The 22,370-nt window shown below is 38.4% G+C and overlaps 1 protein-coding gene across 1 annotated transcript; it reads right to left on the bottom strand.

Moving 5' to 3' along the window:
• Positions 1 to 2,494: 2,494 nt before the first annotated feature.
• LOC121881463 lies at positions 2,495 to 20,255 on the bottom strand. Its single transcript, XM_042389230.1, has 19 exons — positions 20,022 to 20,255; positions 18,877 to 19,000; positions 17,549 to 17,685; positions 17,230 to 17,399; positions 16,158 to 16,350; positions 14,365 to 14,630; positions 14,199 to 14,284; positions 14,015 to 14,076; positions 13,598 to 13,836; positions 12,197 to 12,386; positions 11,985 to 12,026; positions 11,649 to 11,769; positions 10,909 to 11,050; positions 10,406 to 10,561; positions 9,863 to 9,998; positions 8,004 to 8,617; positions 7,071 to 7,188; positions 5,492 to 5,561; positions 2,495 to 5,003 (listed from the first exon to the last, which is right to left on the bottom strand). Exons 2-19 carry the CDS (start codon positions 18,998 to 19,000, stop codon positions 4,675 to 4,677), a joined length of 3,195 nt encoding a protein of 1,064 aa, XP_042245164.1. The 5' UTR covers positions 20,022 to 20,255; the 3' UTR covers positions 2,495 to 4,674.
• Between the last annotated feature and the right edge of the window lie 2,115 nt (positions 20,256 to 22,370).

Genomic DNA, 22,370 nt, shown 5'->3' with positions numbered 1-22,370 from the left:
TGAGAGCAGCAGAGCGGCGAGTGTCAAGTGTTGTCGGGCTGCAGCTAACGATTATTTTCATTATTGATTAATCTGTCGATTGTTTTCTGGATTAATAGATTAGTAAACAGAAAGCTAAAAAAAGCTTTTGCAGTTTCTCAGAGCGCACTGTGAAGTTTTTATGGCTGCAACAAATGATTCAGTTTGGTTTTTTTTTGGTTTTTTTTAGATCAATTGATTAGTTATTTGGTTTGTAAAATGATAGAAATTTGTTTATCAGTGTTTCCTAAAGTCTAAGATGATGTCCTGAAATATCTTAATTAGTCGCATCCAACAGTCCAAAACCTAAAGATATTCAGTTTACTGTCATAGAAACCTAAAGAAACCACAAAACATTGGTAGAATTTTGCCATTTTGGTAATTAATTTTCTTTCCGTTGACTAATTGATTAACCCTTGCAGCTCTAGAGGTTTTCAGTTTGCTTGTTTTGCTTGACTAACTGTCTAAAACCTTTAAAATATTCATTTAACTGTCAAATTAACAGCAAATTATCACATTTTAGAAGCTGGAACCAAAGAACATTTGACATTTCTGCTTGAAAAAAAATTACTGAAACGATTAATTGATTATCATAATAGTTGCTGATAATTTTTTTCTGTTGTGTTGTTGCACTTATGGAATTATTTCTGTGGAAATGAACTTTATAATGAATGAATCAAGAGAACGAGATGTTTTGAGTCTCTGTTGACTGGTTTTCTCTGCCAGAAAGACTTTTATTTTTCTACATGGTTTAAATCAACATCAATAGACAACGATACTGTCTATAAATGCACTTGTTGATACATAAATGTGTTTGTTTAAAGTTATTGACTGAATGGTTGTTTAGAAGTTGACTAATTAATTAAAAGTGACTCTGATCATGAATGTCTTTTGGTATTTTGTGTTTTTCTGTCTTTGGAAACAGTTGAGAGCAGATTTATCAGATTTCCAGAGAAGCCAGATGCTCGTTATTGACCCAGTTATTTATTCTGGGTACATCCCAGTTCTCTTGTTTGACCAGGAAGTCGTTCTGGTCCTACACGCTTGGCGGGGGAGGGTGAGGGGTATTCAGTTGTTTGCAATCTCCAACCTCACTGCAAGATAACCACTAATAGGGAGCTTTTTCCCTATCTTTATTCAAGAGCGTGGTGTATCAATTCGAGAGCATAATTTATTGATTTGAATGAAGATGTTATAAAAATGATGATTACACTGTGTATGAGTGTTACTGTTTTATCTAGATCATGATGAATTGTTCCTGTCTTGTACTGCAACTCTGTAACATCAGCAGACTTTATCAGCTGAGGTTAAAGGAAGTTCAGTGTTATATTTGTAAAGAGGAAGATGAAGAAATTAAAGTTCGTTGGAGGAAGGGTGAGACGTGTCATCTGGAGGTCAGTTGGGCAAGAGAACTGAAAACAGACATGATGTTATCTATAAGTCTGTATTTGATAGATTAAGAAAAGCTCTGTAATAAAACCCTGTTATAAGTGCTACACTGGGAGCCTTTTTCTTTGTAACCTCATCCTGCGTGTTGCATCGTGAAACGCTCCTTCTTGTAGAAAGAAAATAACTTCTGTTAAATTTTATACTTCGGCTCCGGTCTCTTTTGTTTAATGGTCATTAAGAGGATTTTTTTTTAACAAAAGACTTGAAAGAAGAGAACAGATTTATCAGAATAACTGTCAGACAACACCGCTGTTATATGTAATAATTCAATAAATTCACACGTTTCAACAAATAGTTATTTAATATCAAGTTTCAGTTTGTTTCTCTCAGCTATACAATATAAACAATATGAACATAAGATAAAGTCTTCTAGGCTATTAAACAACACTGTTGGTTTTATTCAACACAGTACTGCTCTTATTTTAAAGGACAAGTTCACAGTATTTCAAATGTGTCTTAAACTAGCAGTCAGGTGTTCATAGTAACAGTGAAAGAGGTTTTCCTCGCTGTAATCATTCCTCCTGTTCATACTGGATATTAAAAGATCCTTCAAATGTGCTTTCAATGGAAGTGATGGAGGCCAAAATCCACAGTGTGTCCACACAGTCATTTAAAAGTCTGTGTGAAGCTTATATTCAGCTTCATCAGTCTGAGTTAGTCATATCAAGTGGATATCTGACACATTTACAGTCTTTTTAGCATCAAATTCCCTCTTTGTGTTTCCTCGGACAGTGTTTCCCTGTTGAGCTGCAGGTGGAAGTATAGTAACAAAAAGAGGAATTTTGGCACTAAAAAGACTGTAACGTTGAAAGATATCTACTTGATTTGACTCATTTGGACGCTGAAGCTTCATATTAGCTTCAGATAAACTTTAAAATACATTTTTTGCAGAGAAGGAGGACTGTGATCACTTCCATTGTAAGGTCATTATGAAGGGATCTTCTAATGGTCAGTATGAACAGGAGGAATGATTACAGCAAGAAAAACAGCTTTAATGTTCATTTGGGCTCCTGACTGTTGGTTTAAGACACACTTGAAAAACTGTGAACCAGTCCTTTAAGTTTCTTTTTGTCAGACTTCTGTTTTGAGAAAATTGTTCACAAATCCCATGAAAAGACCCAAAAAAACCCCACAATAGATTAATCTCTTTCTTCTATTTTGGCTCAATCCCAAACACAACAAATGTGGGTTCATTTCACCACTGAAAATAGTCCCGAACAGTCGCACTATTTCCTCATGTTTGTTTGTTAAAAACTACAGCGGCCAGCTGTTTTAAAAAGTTACTGAACCTTTTTAAAAAAATGAAATTATTCAGCATATTTGTAAGCTGATCTTCAGTAACGACCTCGGACCAAATTAAGAAAAAAAAGCCAAAAAATACTCTTAAAAAAAAAAGGTCTAATACATTGATGGTTTTAGTGTTTTCTTGGGATTTTTTGACAATAAAAAAAAAATACTGAATTACGCCAGCCTTACCGTTTTAAGTGCGTAACACATTAACTGTGGCAGAAGCTTCAGTTAGTCTGGTTTAAAGTGCTTCTGTACATATTTTGGAGTCATCACTGAAAACGTACATGTTGTTACGTTCACGTTACATCATTTAAATTTAGACTTAGATGAATAAACATATCTGCTGACGGAGCTTTGCAGGCGTCTCCAAAGAGCCTCTAGATTCTGTGAACGTTTCATAAAGTGGACAAAGTGCAAAGATTAAATTTACTCATGACCACCTTAAAGGATAGGTTCAGGTTTATTCAAGTCTGTCTTAATACAATACCAACGTGCCCATATGTACGTGGAAGTGAGTCTTGGTTTCTGTAACGATTCCTATTCTCCATACTGACCCTGAAGATCTATCTGAACGTTACTACACTCACAACCCACAGCCCTCATTCCAAAGTCCAGCTGAAGCTAAAATGATGCTTCAGCTGTGTCATTGCCTCTTTTTGTTTGCCTGAACGTTCCTCGCTCAGCTGTGGCGGAGGGATACGTTCGGCTTTTACTACACAAGACGTGCTTCAAAGTAGCTCAAGTATTTTTACAGTCTGTGTTTCTTGACACAGTAACAACCTGCTCCAACTATTTGAGTGTTTTTGTGCGTGTGTGACATCTCAGAGTTGATCTCCAGCTCTCCTTGTCTTCTAGACCTCCTGGATTTGATAATAAGACGTGAATATACTTCAGTCTGTGTTCATCTGATGCGTTCTGAGAGGAACAAGTGACGAGCAAATGCGTTCCAGATATTTCCTTTAAGAGATGCTGAAAGGAGCGAGTTGTGGTTATGACATGTGACATGTTTTGTAACATGTGAGGAAAAAGATGGCTACATGTGACTACTAAAATGTATCCCTCCCAGAAAAACAAAAAGAGGGAAGTTTGTACTGAAGACACTTTGGAAGCTACTAGAGTTGTCTCTCATCATGCATGGCAGGGTGACGTGTATTCTCATCTATATTCCTCTGTATTTATCTAGTTAGATGTATTTCATTCTTATAGACCTACATACTTAACAAAATCATTACTGTTTGTTTCTTTCTTCAACACAGCCTCCTATGAGAAATATCATGTCTCCACTCGGTTACTGCAGTTAAAATCAAGCGAACCCGCAGAGCAGCCGCCCCACATTAAACTGATATAACTAACAGCCTACATGAGTCTCATATTTTACCTGTAAGAATCATGTTTTAATGCTGTTGTACATCATTTGTGGTGTGAAAACGTCAGATTTCCACTTTCCATGTTTACAGCCTGTTATGTTTCACGTTACTCTGTTTATAATTACGTGGCAGCGGTTCGACTGACAAAAAGCGAGTCGACTCAGAGGCTTCTCGACTGATGCACCAACTCGGAGACTTTTAGGGGGCGGCTCCAGAAGATACTGACTCGATTTAGCCGACTCAGACAGCTGAAGCGTCGTATTATCTTCAGCTGAACTTTGGATTTTGCCCCTCATTTCTTACAGTGTTGACTGGTTCAGAGAGAACAGCTTCAGGGTCAGTATGGAGAGCAGCAAACGACCAAGACTCATTTCAATGTACGTAAATGCATGTAAGTATTGTAGTGAGACAGACTTAAACACAAAAACAAAGTCCAGTTAGTTCAAGTCCAGGCCGAAGTGTAGATCTACGAATCTGGAGAGGCTCTTTATAAAACCGCTCATCCTGAGAACCTTTTTGCTTCCGTCCCCACATGATGTTCAGATGTAGCTCAGAACTCCAGCAGGATTGTCAGCGGTTCCAGCGAGTTGAGGGCGATCTCTTGTTTCTGGCCGTAGACTCCCTGCTCCACCTTCACGCCCGCCTTGGTGCACTTCGCCGAGCCGGACATGAACTCCCTGCAGGCGGACACCAGGTTCGAGAAGAGCTGGGCGCCCCACCACAACTCACAGCCGCCCTTGAACTGCATCCGTCTCTTGGAAACCGGCTCCCCGAGCAGGGAGTCCTGGGGGATTAATAAAACGCTCCCGGGAAGGTCGAGGATGGACACAGTGTGTCCGGAGTCTTTTCGGAAAAATTTCGTGGTCATCAGACTGTTGGCTGTTGAGGAGATGATGCACTTATCAAAAACAAGTTACAAAAAGCTTTACAAAAGACATAAAAACCCCAAAACACCAGAAAAAACTGGTATAAAATAATTAAATACGTTTAAAAATAATTAAAAACAAACATAATTACACTAAAACACAGAATGAAAATGTTTAAAACAGCAACAATTCAGGAAAATGCAACTTAATACTACTAGAATAATGTGTTTTAAGATTTAAACAAAGAGCTGGCTTGCCTGACCTTTACCTCATTTTAAAAACAATTTATTTTTAATAATTTTACAAGTCTATAAAAATCATGAGTGAGATCTCTTGCATCCATGCAAAAAACACACATTTTCCTTCACTGACTTACATCTAAATATCAGTTTGCATGCTTGTATCTGGAAATAAGATAATCCTGTTATGATGTCCGAGTAATATTAACCAAATTAAAACATTTGGCTGCAGTCAGGTCTGCAGAGTAAAAACACATCTTACCCATTTCACATGTGACGTCCTCAGTGGCTCCATGGAGGAAGCAAACATACACAACAATCCCCTCCTGTATCTGAGGACAGGAAAGATTTGTTTACGTTAAATACAGAGACACTGTTGCTGCATCATGAACAGAATTATTACACCGCTAACTGAAGATGTGATAAATGTTGGGAAAATTGTGCATCTTAAATGTTTATTGTGACAAAACCAACATGAGCTACATCACCTGCCATATACTGTATATTCACCTTGATCACATATATACATAAAAGGTGTTTTTATGTTCCAACTGCTCCAAATTAATGTAAAGTATAATACTTAACTGAGGAGGTGTAATTATACACACATCACTCAGGTGCACAGCTATTAAAAAACAGAATAAATAAAGTAAAATACTTTTAAAAATCTGCATAATATTTTTGTCAGACTTACAGTAGCATGTTAGCAACTAGATATTAACATGCAAACATTTAGCCTGTAGCAGGCATGTTAGCGAGCCAACATTAGCATGTTAACATGCTAATGGCTCACATGCTAATATTTCATGTGTAAAGTTTTCAATGTTAGCTGTTAAAAATGCTCATTTTACATTTAGTATTGTAACAATAATTTAACAATTAATCATTTGTTCATCTAATGGGAACAGTGCACATTAATCAACACAACATCAATGTAAATGTATGCCAAAGTTAGCTTAACAGCTAATTTTCACCCGTAGTCCCAACATGACTAAAAATTGACAAATGGATAAAACATTTCATACACAGTAGAGTTACGATCAAAACTGGAGAAAACGTATCGCAGCTCTTTGTTCTAACAGTCTTTAACAAACACATTCAGACGTTCGAGTCCATTAATAAGAAACGTACATATCTGAGTAGATTTAAACTATATTTTAACTGTGGTTTTAAAAATTGTAAATTCAGCATTTAGCATTTAGCCTATTTCCTACTGTATCTATACTGTCACTATCATACAAGGGTAAAATACCCTAAAAATAATCCAAAAGAAAAAAAAAAGCTGTATATTTAGCATGTTATACTAACATGGTAACAATTAGCATGTTAGCATACCATATTAATTTAACCACGTTAGCATGCTATCTTGGTATTCAAATGAGGCTGAGAGGAATTTGATTATTAGAGGTATCCTATAATGAACTTAAATGTTGGACATTTTGACCTGTTGGTGGCGCTAGATAATAAATTAAGGGGATCACCTTAAGAGTTATTAGGATACATTGTCTGGGGACCACGAATACTAAATTTGTATTTTTACCAAATTTCATTGTAATCCATCCAATATTTGCTGGTTCTAAGGCCAGTGTTTCTTTCTCTCCCTCCTGGCACTTGGTTATGTTGCAGCTTTGGTCCCTCTTCAGTTCTTTTCTTTATTTTGATCCTCATGCACCTCAAAACATTCACACACCATCTTCACACACCTCATGTTCTTTTGCTTATAAATTTCTATGTTTAACTTTTGAAAACGGTGTCTCTCCCTCTTCGTCATGGCCTTACGAGCCAGGTTGTGACAACACTTGAACAAAAGAATGAACTAACAGACAAACGAACACGCCCACCTCGGCCCACTGAGCGTCGGCCCCGTCCAGCGCTGGTTTGATCTTGACCTTGGCTTGACTGCACTGCTGGATGACCGTCCGGGCCTGCAGCTTCCTGGGCCTCCGCAAGGAAGCAGAGCTGCTCACACAAACATATACAAGTGCTTTAAAATGCAGTAACACCACCACTGCTACTAATATAACTAAAGCCCCATTTTGACAGGATTTATGTCTCCAGGGAAGGTGGGGAGTAATAATTACAGCTGCAATAACCGGCTGTTTTTCCAGTGAACTGGTTGCTCCTTTAATATAAATCCCGTAATTTATGTAATGCTGCTTCTCCTTCTACTACAAAAATGTTTTTAGCAAATCTGATAGATGAAAACACCAACATATCAGCCTATTTGGGAACCAATATAATGACAGACCATCAGGAGAAAAAGACCCCATAAAAGCTCATCAAACGTGCTGTTGTAATGTCAGCTACAGGTAGGTACTGTTGTTCTGTTTCAGACCCGTTTTTAGCCGATATTTGTTTATATTCTGGCAAATCCTCTCTGTACAAAGTCTGCTGAGTCAGCAGTTCCTGTTTGCAGTGCAGCCATGGATGTACAGACAACTATCAGTGGATTACTTTGATGTCTAAATGGATTTAAGGAGGTTTATTGGCGACGGACATCTGAGATATTGAAATCCTAAGAAAGTGTAATGATATTAACATATGTTTCATGTCTGTGTGTTTAGATTTGACTGAGTTGTGACCTCGAGAAACAACTTTTGACTCTTCTTCACCTCACTTATTATCTCCCCCTGTAATGTTCATTCCATCATTTTAGGGCTTAGATACGTTAATTAACTAAAACAGAACCAAAAAGAAGAAAAATACGACCAAAAAAGTACATTTTAACATCTTAAAACCAACATCACAGTAGTCAGTAGTACTTTGTGTCGTACCTGTGCACCTCAGGAGGGGGTTTGGCTGTCTTTGCCGGAGAAGAGCCAGCGATGGTGAAGACGGGCCAGGGTTTGGTGCTCGGGGCCACCACAGGCTCCAGGCCACAGCTGGGGCCCTTCTTAGCCGAAGAGTCTGCCTCTAGCTCCCTTCTCCTCTTCACCGGCCGCTGAATGACGCTGCAATGGCTCCGGGGTTGTGACGATATTTGCGACTGGGTCTTTGGAAGCTGAGACTTGTTTGTGGCTTGTGGAAGTTTCTGCTGTGTTTTGGGCTCAGCTGCAGGATGCGGTTCGGTGAGAGGTTTGGTGGCGTTGCCCTCCAGCTGAATCTGAGAGCAGCTCGTTTCCTCCTGCTCCTGAAGTTGTTTCTGCTCCTCCGGCTGAGGATTCACCTGAACCTGGATGCCGCTTTGGATCTGTGGCTGAACTTTTGAGCTGTTTGTCTGGACTTCAGACTGTGGAGGGTTGACTCTATTGACAGACCAGATCCTGGTCACAAAGGGGTTGTTCGGAGTTCTGGGTTGCAGGTTGATGGGAGTTCTTAGATGAAGGAGGATGGGAATTCTGGGCTCGGGGTTAATGGGAGTTACAGGCTGAGGTGACAAAGGTTTCTCCTGGGAGACAGGTGTTTGTTAAAGACAGAAGAAGAAGAAGAAGGTATTTGTTTATTGACCTTATGCAACCTGCCCTTTTCTTTGTTTGCTCCAAAGTTGCACAGACTGTTATACATTTCTTAAAGTTAGAAACACACTTTGCACACATGCAGCACTGATATCGGATTAAAAAGACGATCTCTGGCGCAAAGTTATGTTTGCTGTTCATACTGGATATTAAAAGATCTTTCAAAAGTGCTTTCAATGTAAGTGATGGAGGCCAAAATCCACAGTGTGTCCACACAGTCATTTAAAAGTCTGTGTGAAGCTTCTATTCAGCTTCAGCAGTCTGAGTTAGTCATATCAAGTGGATATCTGACACATTTACAGTCTTTTTAGCATCAAATTCCCTCTTTGTGTTTCCTCGGACAGTGTTTCCCTGCTGAGCTGCAGGTGGAAGTATAGTAACAAAAAGAGGAACTTTGGCACTAAAAAGACTGTAACGTTGAAAGATATCTACTTGATTTGACTCATTTGGATGCTGAAGCTTCATATTAGCTTCAGATAAACTTTTAAATACATTTTTTGCACAGAAGGAGGACTGTGGATTTTGTCCCCCATCACTTCCATTGTAAGGTCATTATGAAGGGATCTTCTAACGGTCAGTATGAACAGGAGGAATGATTACAGCAAGAAAAACAGGTTTCACTGTTCATTTGGGCTCCTGACTGTTGGTTTAAGACAGACATGAAAAATTGTGAATCTGTCCTTTAACTAGCTTACAACTAGCTCAAGTAGCTTTCTTTGTGTTGCTGCAACTGTTTCATTGTAAAAACTTTCCACAGCTCTGATGCTAACGTACGGCACAATGATGCAGGTTATGAAGTTATTAACATTATTTGCATTCTTCGCCAATAATAACTAAAACACCACGACTTTGTTGGTCTGGAATCTGATTTATCGAAATAAATTAACATCTTTCCACCCAAATATGTACTATATTGTATCATATTTTATTTATAATATAATTTGTTTAATTTACATATTATAGATAGAATAGAAGTGTAAGATAGTGTGTGTGTGTGTGTGTGTGTGTGTGTGTGTGTGTGTGTGGTCTGTCATGGGCTACTTTTGGGGACAAATTTCAGACTAAAGACAAAAGCCGTGTCCCCAATCGGTAAAAAGCTGACCTAGGACAACACTGTGGCATGTGTGTGTGTGTGTGTGTGTGTGTGTTGTTCTGCTGGCTGAAGCTGAGAAACCCACCACTCTGTCCTCTGAATTCATCGCCGGCTGCCTCTCTGTGTCACCGTCACTCCCTCCGCCTTCATCATCATCACCGCCATCGTTCTCATCTTTGTCGTCATCATCATCATCGTCGTCGTCATCATCGTCCCTCTCACTGTAAAGACGCAGAGTGAGAGTGGTGAGAGGCTGCACACACGGTGCTGCTGCTGTTACCAGTATTACTACTATTTCTGCTAACGTTAGGGCTGCAACTGACAATTATTTTCACGATCGATTTATCTGCCGATCTCTCAATTATTAAATGCATTTACATTTATTTATAGGCCACATTTTTTCTGGCTAACAGTCCAAAAACTTCAGATATTTAAAAAAAACAGTAAATTATCACACATGAGAAGCTAAAACCAGAAAACGTCATAACGGATTAATTTTCTGTCATTCGACTAATCGATTAATTGTTGCAGCTCTAGCTACTGATACTGCTCCTACTAACAACACGGTCATATGTCCCTGTTGTTTTTGACTTTTCACAATTCACTCAATGATAAAAAGAACACACACCTGTCGACGTAATGGTGTATCTGTGGTGATCCCAGCGCCTCCTCTGACCCTCCTGCTTCCGTTTGGTCGTTTGGTTTCTTCCTCTTCCTCCTGCTGCACTGCGAGCAGCTGTTGATCCACTGAACCACGTCAGGTCTCATGGTTTTCCAGAAGTACCTGTCAGAGATCAGGAGCTGGTTATTATAGAAACAACATCATGACACTGAAGAAGAAGTTAAAATGTGCTAAAGAGAAACAGATACCTGGAAGACTTTGCTCATAAACTAAACAAGAATTAAAAACCTACATTATTAAAAGCTTTATCTGTTTCTTCTTTGCTTTCATAACCTTTAACAATGAGTAAAAAAAAAACAACAGAATGGTAAAGAATTGAATTAATAACAGCTCTGAGATTTTCGTGTGGTTTTTTATTCAACAAATACATTCATCTTGTATTTTAAAACAACACATCAAACCCAGATCTAATTCTGGCATCTTTAGTGACAGAGAAGATCCCCTCTCACCTCTCATTGAGCAGTCTGAGACACTTGTTGACGTCGAGGTGGTTCAGCTCGTTGTGATAGTCCATCAGGGCGGTTTCGACCTGCTGTCTGCTCCTCAGAACCAAACGCACCCGATCTCCCCGCATCATGTGGAGCTTGTCGTCTGGGAAAACCAGGGGGACAGGCTGGAAGTTCACTTTACTGTTACCATGAAAGGATTTAGTTGTTTCTTTTTACACTGTGGTACAACTTGTAGTTGCAGTTTTGCTTTACAGGATTATAGTGTTTCTATTTCTGGCTGGATCTCCTGCTGTTTTAATTTTCTGTATAGGTGTTTTTATTTATTATTTTCATATATACTGTATATGTCTTTGCTTTTATGTCCTTGACTGTTCATCAGTGTGTTCCTGTGACCTGTGTGTTAATGTCTGTGTGCAAACCAGATATCCTCTGAGATAATAATAAAGTTGAAGTAGAAGGTTTGTGTCACATACAGAAAGAGGATAAGTATTTCTGACCTCTTAGAGATAAGAGACTCTTATCTACATACTAAGAAGGAATAAAAGAATTGTCATTATATGTAGCGTTTGAACTGATAAGTATAGATATAACTGGTGGTGAGATGACAATAAAAGTCCTATATATCCTTGTATCCACCAATGAAAAACATACATGAAGAAAAATATACTTTTAGCACAGCTTTACTTCGGTTACTTTGGCATTTATTCAGAGTTTGCTGGGGGATTAAAGCTTATACGAACCTTTGATTGCAAACTTCTTGCAGAACCTCCTGAACGTGTTCTTCTCTACGTAGCTCAGTCCAGGAGGATATTTGCGTTTGCTGAGGTAGAGCTCCACAGCGTCGTACTTGGCGAAATAGGCCTGCTCACACGAGAACAGATGAGAAAACATTACATGCAATACTCAGTACAGCTACTATGCTTTCATTAGAGACTATAAGCAAGTAAACGGTTGAAGGCATTTCAATTTTGATTGGATTTCCACCTCTGGAGGCTCAGTAATCATTTTGTATCTTTTTTGTGCTGCAGCATGTAATATTTTGTCAAACTCCTGATATTCACCCACTCAGAACATACCTCCTCCACCACAGCAGGCTGGTTTGGACCTCTGGACTGAGTCTGTGTGGAAAAAAAACAAAACTCAAACTCCTGTTTTTCTGTTTGTTTGACTGTTGACTTTATTTACAGGCACAAAATACAAATAAAGCTGAGTTGTACTGCACCACTACTGCCACTGACTGTTTACATATTCACATACTGAAGGATCAGATATCGAGTATGAATCTTACCGCTGAGTCGCTGTGGACCAGGAGTGACGGCACAGCGTCCGGGTGGATGGTGACCTTATCCCCGCTGCGGTCGAAGCAGTCCTCCGTGAAATGGGTCGAACACACGGACGAGCGGAGCCGAGGATGCCAGTTGTGACGGCCGACAACCTTCAACCACTGAGCGAGCAGCGTTGCGTTGTGAAGAGGAAACCTGGAGATAAAGATGGATGGAGTTAAGTATCACAGATGAAGTTATATTAAGTAATACAACACATAAACACTTTTGTCTTCACTGAGATAAAGATGGTTAAAGAGTAAATCCTGAAAATTTCTGTTATGGTGAATTTTGCAACCTATAAGCAATAAGCATGTTTTCAACACTACATTTACATGTGCAGGTATATAATAACATAAATCCCAAAGGCAAATAATAACTGAATCATTATTGAACTGAATAATGATAAGATATACAGTCTGTAGTATAAATAGCTCCACTCTACCTGGTCAAGGGCTTTTTCAGCACCACAGGATTATTTAGTAGATTATTTAGAATTAGAATAAAATGGTGGCTAAATTAGCTGCAGTCGTAGCTGGAGCTAATTTAGCTTAGTTTGGAGCAGATAAACCGCTTACAGCATTGACATAAAAACGATTTATTAAAACGTTTTAAAGTAGATTTCAGTAAAAAATGTAAAACATTCAAGCTAAAAATATTTGCTACAACGACAAAGACTTAGATGATCATGTTTTTCTTTTCTCAGGTGTATTTTTATCAGATTTGAATTATTTTTGATGAGAGTTTAGTGTCATGTTGAAAACGGTGAGGAGAAAAGAGATTTGGACTTTGCATGATAAAAGCACATTATTGCCTAATTGTCATGTTTACACATTAAAGACAATTTAAACTTATTTACTTTTTGCTACAGAACAGAAATATGTTTGGTTTGTGGATGTAGCGAGGAAGCAAAGGTTGGTTAGCCAAACAGCTAAGGCTAACGGTACACTACACAAACATTCACCAAACAAATCACAAAAGTCATTACAAATAAATAATCAAACACAAAATGCATATCCAAGTATGTACCCTATGATTTATGAGAATAAGAGGAAGGCTAGCCGTTATTTGACAAGTAAAACCTGATTTTTCATACGGGAAAGATGGAGTCTCAAAGTTAACGTTGCTTAACTTTTTCCCTTAAATAAAAACTGAACACAAAAAAATTTAAAACAGAATAAAAATACTCTTCTACACTGAATACTCAAAGAAAAAATTTAGAAATCTTATGGATCATAATTTTAATCTCTGTGCTCATTTAGCTTTTAATCATTAATAAATCCAACTGACTCTGTGTTTAGACGTCTAGTTATTGAGATGAATGTATTATCTGCTTGTTGGAAGACTCTGTAGACATGGAGTCATACTTATGGAAGGTCAGGCCCAGGCCTCTCTCCACCGGCCCGCAGCAGTTGGTGCAGTTGTAGACGCTGCAGCGGAGCCATTTCCTCTTGGTCCTGTTGAGGCAGATGTGGCAGCTGGAGATCCAGCGGGCCAGGTCTCGGGTCATGCTGCTCCAGTAGAAGTGCTTACTGATCTCACGCTGGCAGATTCCCTGACCGTAGTGACCCTGGTTGTCGTGGAACTGCTGCAGGATGGAGTTTACCTGGGATCAAACGGCATCACGGTTGTCATTGGACTAACACATCTGACAATTTATCCTTCCAGACAGACTGTAGACAGCTGTGAGATCATAAAAATACATTAGACCAGCACACTTTTAGGTTCTGTAGCTGCGCGATGCTTAAAGAAGTTCAATTTGAACTTTAGTGAATCATCCAAACCTCGTCTCTGCTGCGTGGCACCCTGAGAGGAGGAGAGACTCGTGTGTACATCAGCACTCCATCTAAAACAGAAGAGAAATGTTTACAAGTTATTCCTAAATACATTTCAGCTTAATTAGATCCTATGATTTGGATTTATTGAGGATTAAAGGAAGTGAATAAAATTAGTCTTTTTTAGTCTCACCTATCAGTCCAAAGCGCTTGGCCATCCTCTTCAGAGCACCTCTGCTTTTCTTGCTTTGCATCGGTAAGATCCTGTGGCTCAGATACCTGCAAAATACAAACATTTTAACACATGCTCACCTAAGTCAAAAGATGCAGCATGTAATAAATGTAAACATAAGTAAAACCTGGCGATCTGGTTGTAAGCCGCGAAGCTCGGCTCGATGACGGTCTTCCTCCTCTTGTCCTCCTTCACCGTCTGGATCGTCCTGGAGTCTGAATCGGTAGCCGGGAGGCAGTACTGGTGTTCCTGCAGTTCCACGGGTGTTTCAGAGTGATCGAAGGGCGGTTCAGACGGCTCTGTGGTTTCTGCAGCAGCTGCTGCTGCTGCCGAGGAGAGGAGGTCTTCAAGAGTGTTGGAATGAAGGAAGTCCTCGTCTGATGGGACACGTACCTGAAAGCCGAGGATGATTATCTGAACAGGAAACAGGAGCTAACACAGGTCCAAACTCTCTAAAGATCTGCACGAGAGGAGCAGGTCAGAACCCCGTCCTGGAGTGAGAAGATGCACTGAAAAGATAAAAACTCTTGACCTGCTGTGGTGACGCATTATGAAAATCTCACTCATAATAGGACACATAAAAGGACATCATGCTATTAATCAAGATCTGTCATCCTTTAAAACTCTTTACAAACACAAATTTGGGATTTAATTGAAACTGGTGGCCAAAATATAAACCAGGGGTCAGCAATGAGTTCAACAATGGGCCAGTTTTTTTTAGCAACATTTTACATGCACGGTGAAAACACAACCCAATAGGTTTTTAATATGTTTAGTTTGTTTATTTCTTTTAATTCATTTAAGAATAAACTTGATTTATAAAACAGGTTTAGGGTTGTATCTGAGGGCAGATGTCATCATTTCTATTAGTATGTGACAGCAAACAGATGCTGATTTGGTAAAAAAATGACTCATAAACATGAACATACATGACATTAGAAATGTAACCGAGTGTCCTGCTTCATTCGTGGTTGAAGGAAAGTACTGTTACTGGTCAGATCGGCCAAATCATGTAAGTAAGTTTAAAAGAGGTTACATGAGTCTTGTGTTTACATTGTTATCTACTGTAGATTTATGAGGAATAATGTAAAAGATTTGATGTCATCTATAAAAGGGAAAACTTCAGCTTTCATTATGGGACCAAATATTTTTGTTGGATGGCCTATTTTTATATAAACTATGGGATTGTTACATTATCTGGGAGAGTCCCAGATTCGGAAAAACTCCCTAAAAAAAATGGCTAAAAATGGAATAAAGCTCAGGAAGAGCAACAGAGGAGGAATCCCTCCTCCAGCACAGACAAACATTAGATGTTGTGTGTACAGAACAGACCAAGAAAGCAAAATTATAGAAATACTGCATGAAAAAAACAGGATGACAAAATTAAAATGCTGTAACAGAGTTGTATTAAGTTACCTCTGATGAAAACCCAACATTTCCCACTGCTGCTGCTTCACATCAAAAATACTGGCCAAACATGACGTAGCTTTTTCACTCGGGACATGCAACAAATTTGTCACTCAGCTTTGTCATCAAAAATGCGTCTGTGCAGGCTGGACACCTCCAACTCCTCTGCAAGGTAACCAACTGCGGTTTTGTGTAAAAACTACTCTAACTATGTGCAGCATGAAATCAGATTCAGCTGTAATTATTATTTACTGACTTCTTCATCAAAACAACATGAGCTTGTTTGGCTGAACTGTAAACAAACACACCAGCTGTTCTTCTGTTTAATCTCAATGAGTGTTTTCTGTAGTATTAAACCACACCAGCTGTTACCACGGTAACCATGGAAATCAAGCAGTATTTAATGTCTGTGTTTTGTTTTAAATTCTATATCTGATCCTCCCTGAACTTCACCCTCTACTCTAAAATAGACGCCTGTACATGGAGAAGAATATAAAATACATAAATCGTCACCTCGTCCTGCGCTGTCACAGGGATGATGGTGGGTATGGCGTCTGACGTCAGAGTCAGCTGACCCTCCTCCGTCAGCGTGAAGCAGGACGGCTCGAAGTGTCGGGAGCAGAGGCAGGAATTGATGCGCAGCGAGCCTTCGTCCCTCTGAGCCACCGCTAGCCACCTCCGCCGCCGCTCTGCCTCCTTTGGAAACCTGCAGGACAGAGGAAGAAGAAGAATTTAGTGTTAGAGACTCCTTCATTTGCAAAAACATGTTTTAAATATAATTTCCCCTCTTAATTCATGTTCCCAAGAGTTGTTCCTTTCATGATAATCTGACTTTTCATCTAGCACCATCTACAGGTCAGAGTGTAAACTTTATTCAGCCATTTAACTCTTTCACTGCACATATATTTATTTATGGACTACACAATTAAGATGCTCTATGTTTTTCTGTGTTCTGTGTGTGTATTTTATGAATTGAAATGACAATTAAATAGACGTGAATTTGAACTTTAGTTCATGACAGCAAACTTACTCCTGACAGGTGTATTTTGGGGAAAATCATCTTCATTGATTGTCAAAAAGTCAGATGTGCTCGAGTTTATTCTATAACCTGAAAAAAATCCAAGTGTCTAAATATTTTTTTTAGATAATGACCGTGATACCTCCAACATCCACATATGAGAAAATTTCAATATGTCTTTGTTTTCTTTTTATACTTTAATACTATAAATACTTTCATGTCTTATTCATTGATTGTTTGATTATTTTTGGGGACTTTCCTGATTGTATTCATTGTATTGTATGTCATCTCTCTGGGAAGCACTTTGGTCAACATGTTCTCAAGAAATAAACTGATTTGATATGATTTAGCATACATTGATAACGCACGCTATTTGCACAGCTGATCTTAAACAAGGCCATAAGTCTGACAGTTTAGACAAACAGCAACCACACAGAAAATAAATCCTTTCAATTGAGATAATTATCAGACAAAACTTGACACTTTTCTAGTAGTAAAAATCTAAGAAAAGCTATTTTTTTCTCAGTTTTTCCATCCATCAGACAACTCATGCATGTGGTTCCTGACCTGTGGAAGCTGAGTTCGGGGTAAACGTAGCTGGAGGAGTCGCAGCCGTAAGCCAGGCAGAACTGGACGGGCGGATCGGGGGGCTCGGCGGGACTTCGGCTCTGACAAACAGCACAAGCTTTGATCCAGGTCTTCACCGCCTCCGTCACTCCGACCCAGTAATACATCAGCTGGACAGAGGAGGAGGGAGATGTTGTTTCTAAACAGCACGCTCACCTTCACAGCAGATTTTTATATCTGTTCGCATCTTTTAATTTTCTTTTCATCGAAATGAGCTACACTGTTTTGTTCTGTCAGTCACATGATCATCTAAACTCACCATTATCTCCTTTACTGCTCGAACCCGGCCGGCGTGGTTGTTGTTGTCATGGTAACGGGTCAGGATCTCCCTCACTTCCTCGTCGCTCCTGACGACCCGGAGGAGGCGACCTCGATAAGTTCGCCACAGACTGCCATCTAGAGGACACAGAGAGAGGAACGTTACTCTCTATGTTGCAGTTTACTGTCAGTGTGGCCCCCAATCTATAACAATAATCCATAATAATATTGTTAGGGAAATTATTGCATTAATCATATGACTGTGTGATCACCTATGTATGTGAAATCATATAAACTATGTGTTTAATCTATGTACGGAGGCTGAGTTCAGGTGTGTGTGAAGACAGTGGATGACTGTAAAACGACACCAATAGAGAAGAAACTTAATAAGCAACAGTTTGGTTTTTTTTGGAAAGGTCATAGACAGACATCCATCTGTGGAAAGCTAACACAAAGAGAGCATGAACCCCACTCTGAGCGCATGAGAACAGCACATACTGGTAACCAGTGTGGCATTATTTTAACCAGGGTGGAGATTATTGTAAGTTTTAGGGACATATGACGCGCCTCTCAATGTGTTTACATTTACCATTTTCTATTCCAGGATTTTAAATTTCACTTTTCACTTGCAAATTGTAATTTCACAATATCAATTTGTCATTTCAATATCCAATTTCCCCCTCCCGGTGTCCTTTTTCTTGTCAACATTTAATTTAGAGCTGCAACGATTAGTCAATTAATCAATTAGTCGACTGACAGCAAATTAATCTGCAACTATTTTGATAGTCTCATAATCGTTTTAATTATGTTTTAAGCAAATATGGCCAAAAAAAAGCTGTTTTTTCTTTCTCAAATTTGATGATTTTATGCTTTTCTTTGTTATACATGATTGTTAACTAAATATCTTTGAGTTGGTCTGATAAAATAAGACATTTAAAGAAATTATAACGGGCATTTTCACCATTTTCTGACATTTTATAGACAAAACTGATTGATAAATTGAGAAAATAATCATCAGATAGCCTGTTTACTCCGGGTCCTAAAACAATAACAACTTATTTGTCATTTTCTCTTTTAATTTTCTTGTATAATTTCAATTCTAGTTAAATTAACCACCATGCAAAGTACAAAAAACATAATTTAATTAAAAAATAAGTAGCAATACTATGTTTTTTTGTTACTTTTACCCATCTGAAGTAATTTTTACCATCTTATATGTTACTGTCTATCATCCAGTGACTTCAGATGTTACATTTTCTTCCCATCACAAATGTTTTCTTGTCTTTAAGCAGCATCTGTGTGTCACATGCCAGTGTAACTGAAAAATACCTTTATAGATGAAGCGTTTGCTGGCAGCTCTGGTCACTTTCTTTGAGCTTTTTGATGCGTCTACAGGAAACGTTCCCGTCCGCACAAAAAGCTCCACTTTATCCAGGAAGTCAAAACAAGGCATCTGTGAGGAAACAGGTGAAAAACAGCTTTAAATCATCCACTTATACACACACAACAGGTCATATAATCAGTCAGACTCATGCATGCACTTGTTAATCAATGAATCAATTCATCATTTAGTCTTTGAAATATGAGAAAATACTCTAAAGTCTAAGGTGACGTCTCCAGATTGCTTGTTTTATTAACAATTAGAGCTAGAACGATTAGTCAATTCACGGATAAGTTGACTGACTGAAAAATAATCTGCAACTCTTTGGATAATCAATTAATCTTTTAGCTATTTTTCAGCCAAAAACAACAAACTTTCCAAAGTTGCAGCTTCTCCAATATGATGATTTACTGCTTTTCTTTGTGTTCTGGACTGTTGGTCGGACAAAAACAATATATCTTAAGATGTCATCTTGGGCTTTAGGAAATTATGATTTAACTATTTTCTGACATCTTGTAAACAATTAATTGATAAATCTGGAGTCTAATCAATAATGAGAATAATCATTAGCTGAAGCCTTAACTTTATTTACAATGATATAAAACTGAGAAAAGCAACGAATCTTCACATTTGAGAAGCCAGAGACAGCAGATCATTGCTATTGTTGCTTGATAAACTATTTCATTAACTGATTAACTTTCTGTCTATCGACTAATCAATTCTTTCAGCTCTGAAAATAACTGTTAATAATTTTGGTAATCAATTAATTGTTTGTTGTTTACATGAGCAAGAATTCTAAATTTATGAAACTGTTGTTTAGTCAAAATAAACAAATTTGAGTTACATTTAATTACACTGAGCACTAGTAAATGATGGACATGTCATTATTGTAGACGGCTAAAGTCAATAAGCTTTCGATTAATTGATAAGATAAATGGTTAGATTAATCGATAATGAAAACAATGATTGATTTTCAGTCCTGAGTTATAAAGTATGTCTGTAGAAGCACACTAATACCAGAAAAATAACAATCTCTTCTCATAATACAAATCTATCTGTAGCTAAAGTTTGTCAACAGAAAACCGTTTCCCACCTCAGAACCTCTTTGGTCGGGTCAACACAAATCCTCGTTACACCGCCGGCGACTTTCAACGAATAAACGAGTTTAAACGCGTTATTTTACAACTTAAATAGTTACACAAATCGTTTATTTTCTGCCACTTCATTAGAATTTACAGATAAAGTGCCCAAAGTAGCAGATTTAAGGGCAAACTAGAGGCTAAATGTGGAGTTTGGTGGCGTGCAGATTTAAGCTAACAGCAGCAACCGCGTGTGTTCCGGTTCATGGATTTTCAAAATAAAAGTTATATTTTTGTTAATTACATTTAAAGTTGAGATGAAATGAAAAACGTCTTTTTAACCCTTTTAGATCACATCCTCGGTCATAGTGTGCAATTGTTTAACAATATATGTTTTAAAAAAAAACAATTTCTTCATATTCTTATATCAAAATCCAATCATGTTCTCCTCCTGTGAAACAAAATATAAAGTGTTCTTATGTAGACTTGAATCAATCGATTCCAACCAATAATATCATGACATCTACACATCAATCAATCTTCAACTTTTAGCAGCACAGAGCTAAGATTCATTATGACGCGCCCACTTTTCACCGTTCTTGGAAATATATCACGCTATGGAAGTTAGATACTCTCGAAATGCCGTTTCATCTGGACTTAGATCAACTAATATTAGAATCTATCAGAATATCTTTATAAATATACAGCACTGTGTCAATGTTTTAGGCACTAGAAGTAAAATATTCCATCAATATTTTCTTGGCATACGGAAAACACTCTGCTTGGAACATTAATGTGTGTCTAATATATAGTTTTACACCAAAAATGTATAATTACCACATTGAATTTCTTAAAATCTGATTTTTTGTGAGCTTATTGAAACTTTCCACCTTCACCCTCTGCACAGTGAAGCTCAAACATCCAACTGTAGGAACAAGAAGAAAAACATATTTTTGAGAGGAAGGGAGACAGCAGCAGTTCTCCTCGGTTCACCTGCACACAGTGTTTCAGGTACTTGGCAGGTCGGTTGTTCCTGCATCTTGGAGAAGTTGCCACAGTTCTTCTGTGGATTTCGGCGTCTCAGCTGCTTCTGTCTCTTCATGTTCCCAGACTGAATCCATGATGTTAAGATCAGAGACCATCTGTTGCTGAAGATAGTACTTTTTGACTCTGGCTGGATGTTTGGGCTCGCTGTCATGCTGCAGAATAACTTTGGGACAATCAGACGCCTCCCTGATGGTATGATGGATAAGAATCTTAACATCTAAAGTGCCTAAAACTTTGTGCCAGTAAAGAGTTTGGACACACTTTCTCATTCATTACTGAGAATTTGAATTACTTTGTGATGACATGTTTTCCAAATGTGTAAAAATGTCACATTTCAAATTATTTTCTTTTTTAAAATGACTGAAACTAATGTACATTTTGTCATTTTTATTCAACTGAGAGATGCTTTTCTGGCAACATTGTCTGACAACTCCTACATCACACAGGTTGCTCAGAAACATTATACAAATAAATCTGTTGTTCTTAGGTGTTGATTATTATAAAAACTTTTATTTATAATGTATTTTTCAATTTGTGCTTTTATTTTAGCGGAAAATTGACTAACAGGAAATCTTGTAGCTGTCACGTGCTGCTAACTTGACAGAAGGTCCGCCTTGACGCAGGTTATAAGAGCTGCTGTAACCCAAGCTAACTGAGACTGAATGCTGTTCACTTCCGGTTCCTAAAACACAGCTGGGCGCCTCCTGCTGTCTTGGAGGAGACATGAAATAATTATTGTTACTGTTTTGTGCACCTGCTGTATTAAAAATGTATGAATTTAAAATAATTGTAAGAAGATTTATATTTCCTTAAACTTAAAAGCCTGAAAGTTATAACAGAAGTTAAATTTGCTAAAAGTTTATAACTGATTTTCCACATTAACCAACAGGTAAATTCTTAAACACAAGCTGTTATGGAGTCTAAAGGGTCTTGGAACCAAATAAATACATAAATAAAACACATAGATTGCACATTATTTCTATGGATCATGGTTGCCACCTGCTGCCTGCTGTTGGATCTCTGTAAATTAAAGAGTATAGTCTAGACCTGCTCTATGTGAAAATGACCTGAGATAACTTCTCGCACAGAGAGACGAAGGCGCTGTACAGCCGCAGTCCGTCCTCTTTGCCGATGTTGTTGTGGTACTGCATGGCCTTGCCTTTGGCCTTCCCGCCCAGCGTGGCGGCCGGGAAGCTCCAACACCGAAACCATCTTCCCCGAGTCGGACTCACACAGCCGCAGGTTCAACAGTGTGGACACTGAACGGCAGAGACACACAGAGGAAGGATGCTTTACATTTACATCTCATACTGAGT

The sequence above is a fragment of the Thunnus maccoyii genome, chromosome 16, assembly GCF_910596095.1.
Source record: "Thunnus maccoyii chromosome 16, fThuMac1.1, whole genome shotgun sequence".
NCBI classification, from domain to species: domain Eukaryota; kingdom Metazoa; phylum Chordata; class Actinopteri; order Scombriformes; family Scombridae; genus Thunnus; species Thunnus maccoyii.
This window is presented reverse-complemented; position numbering and strand designations above follow the sequence as displayed.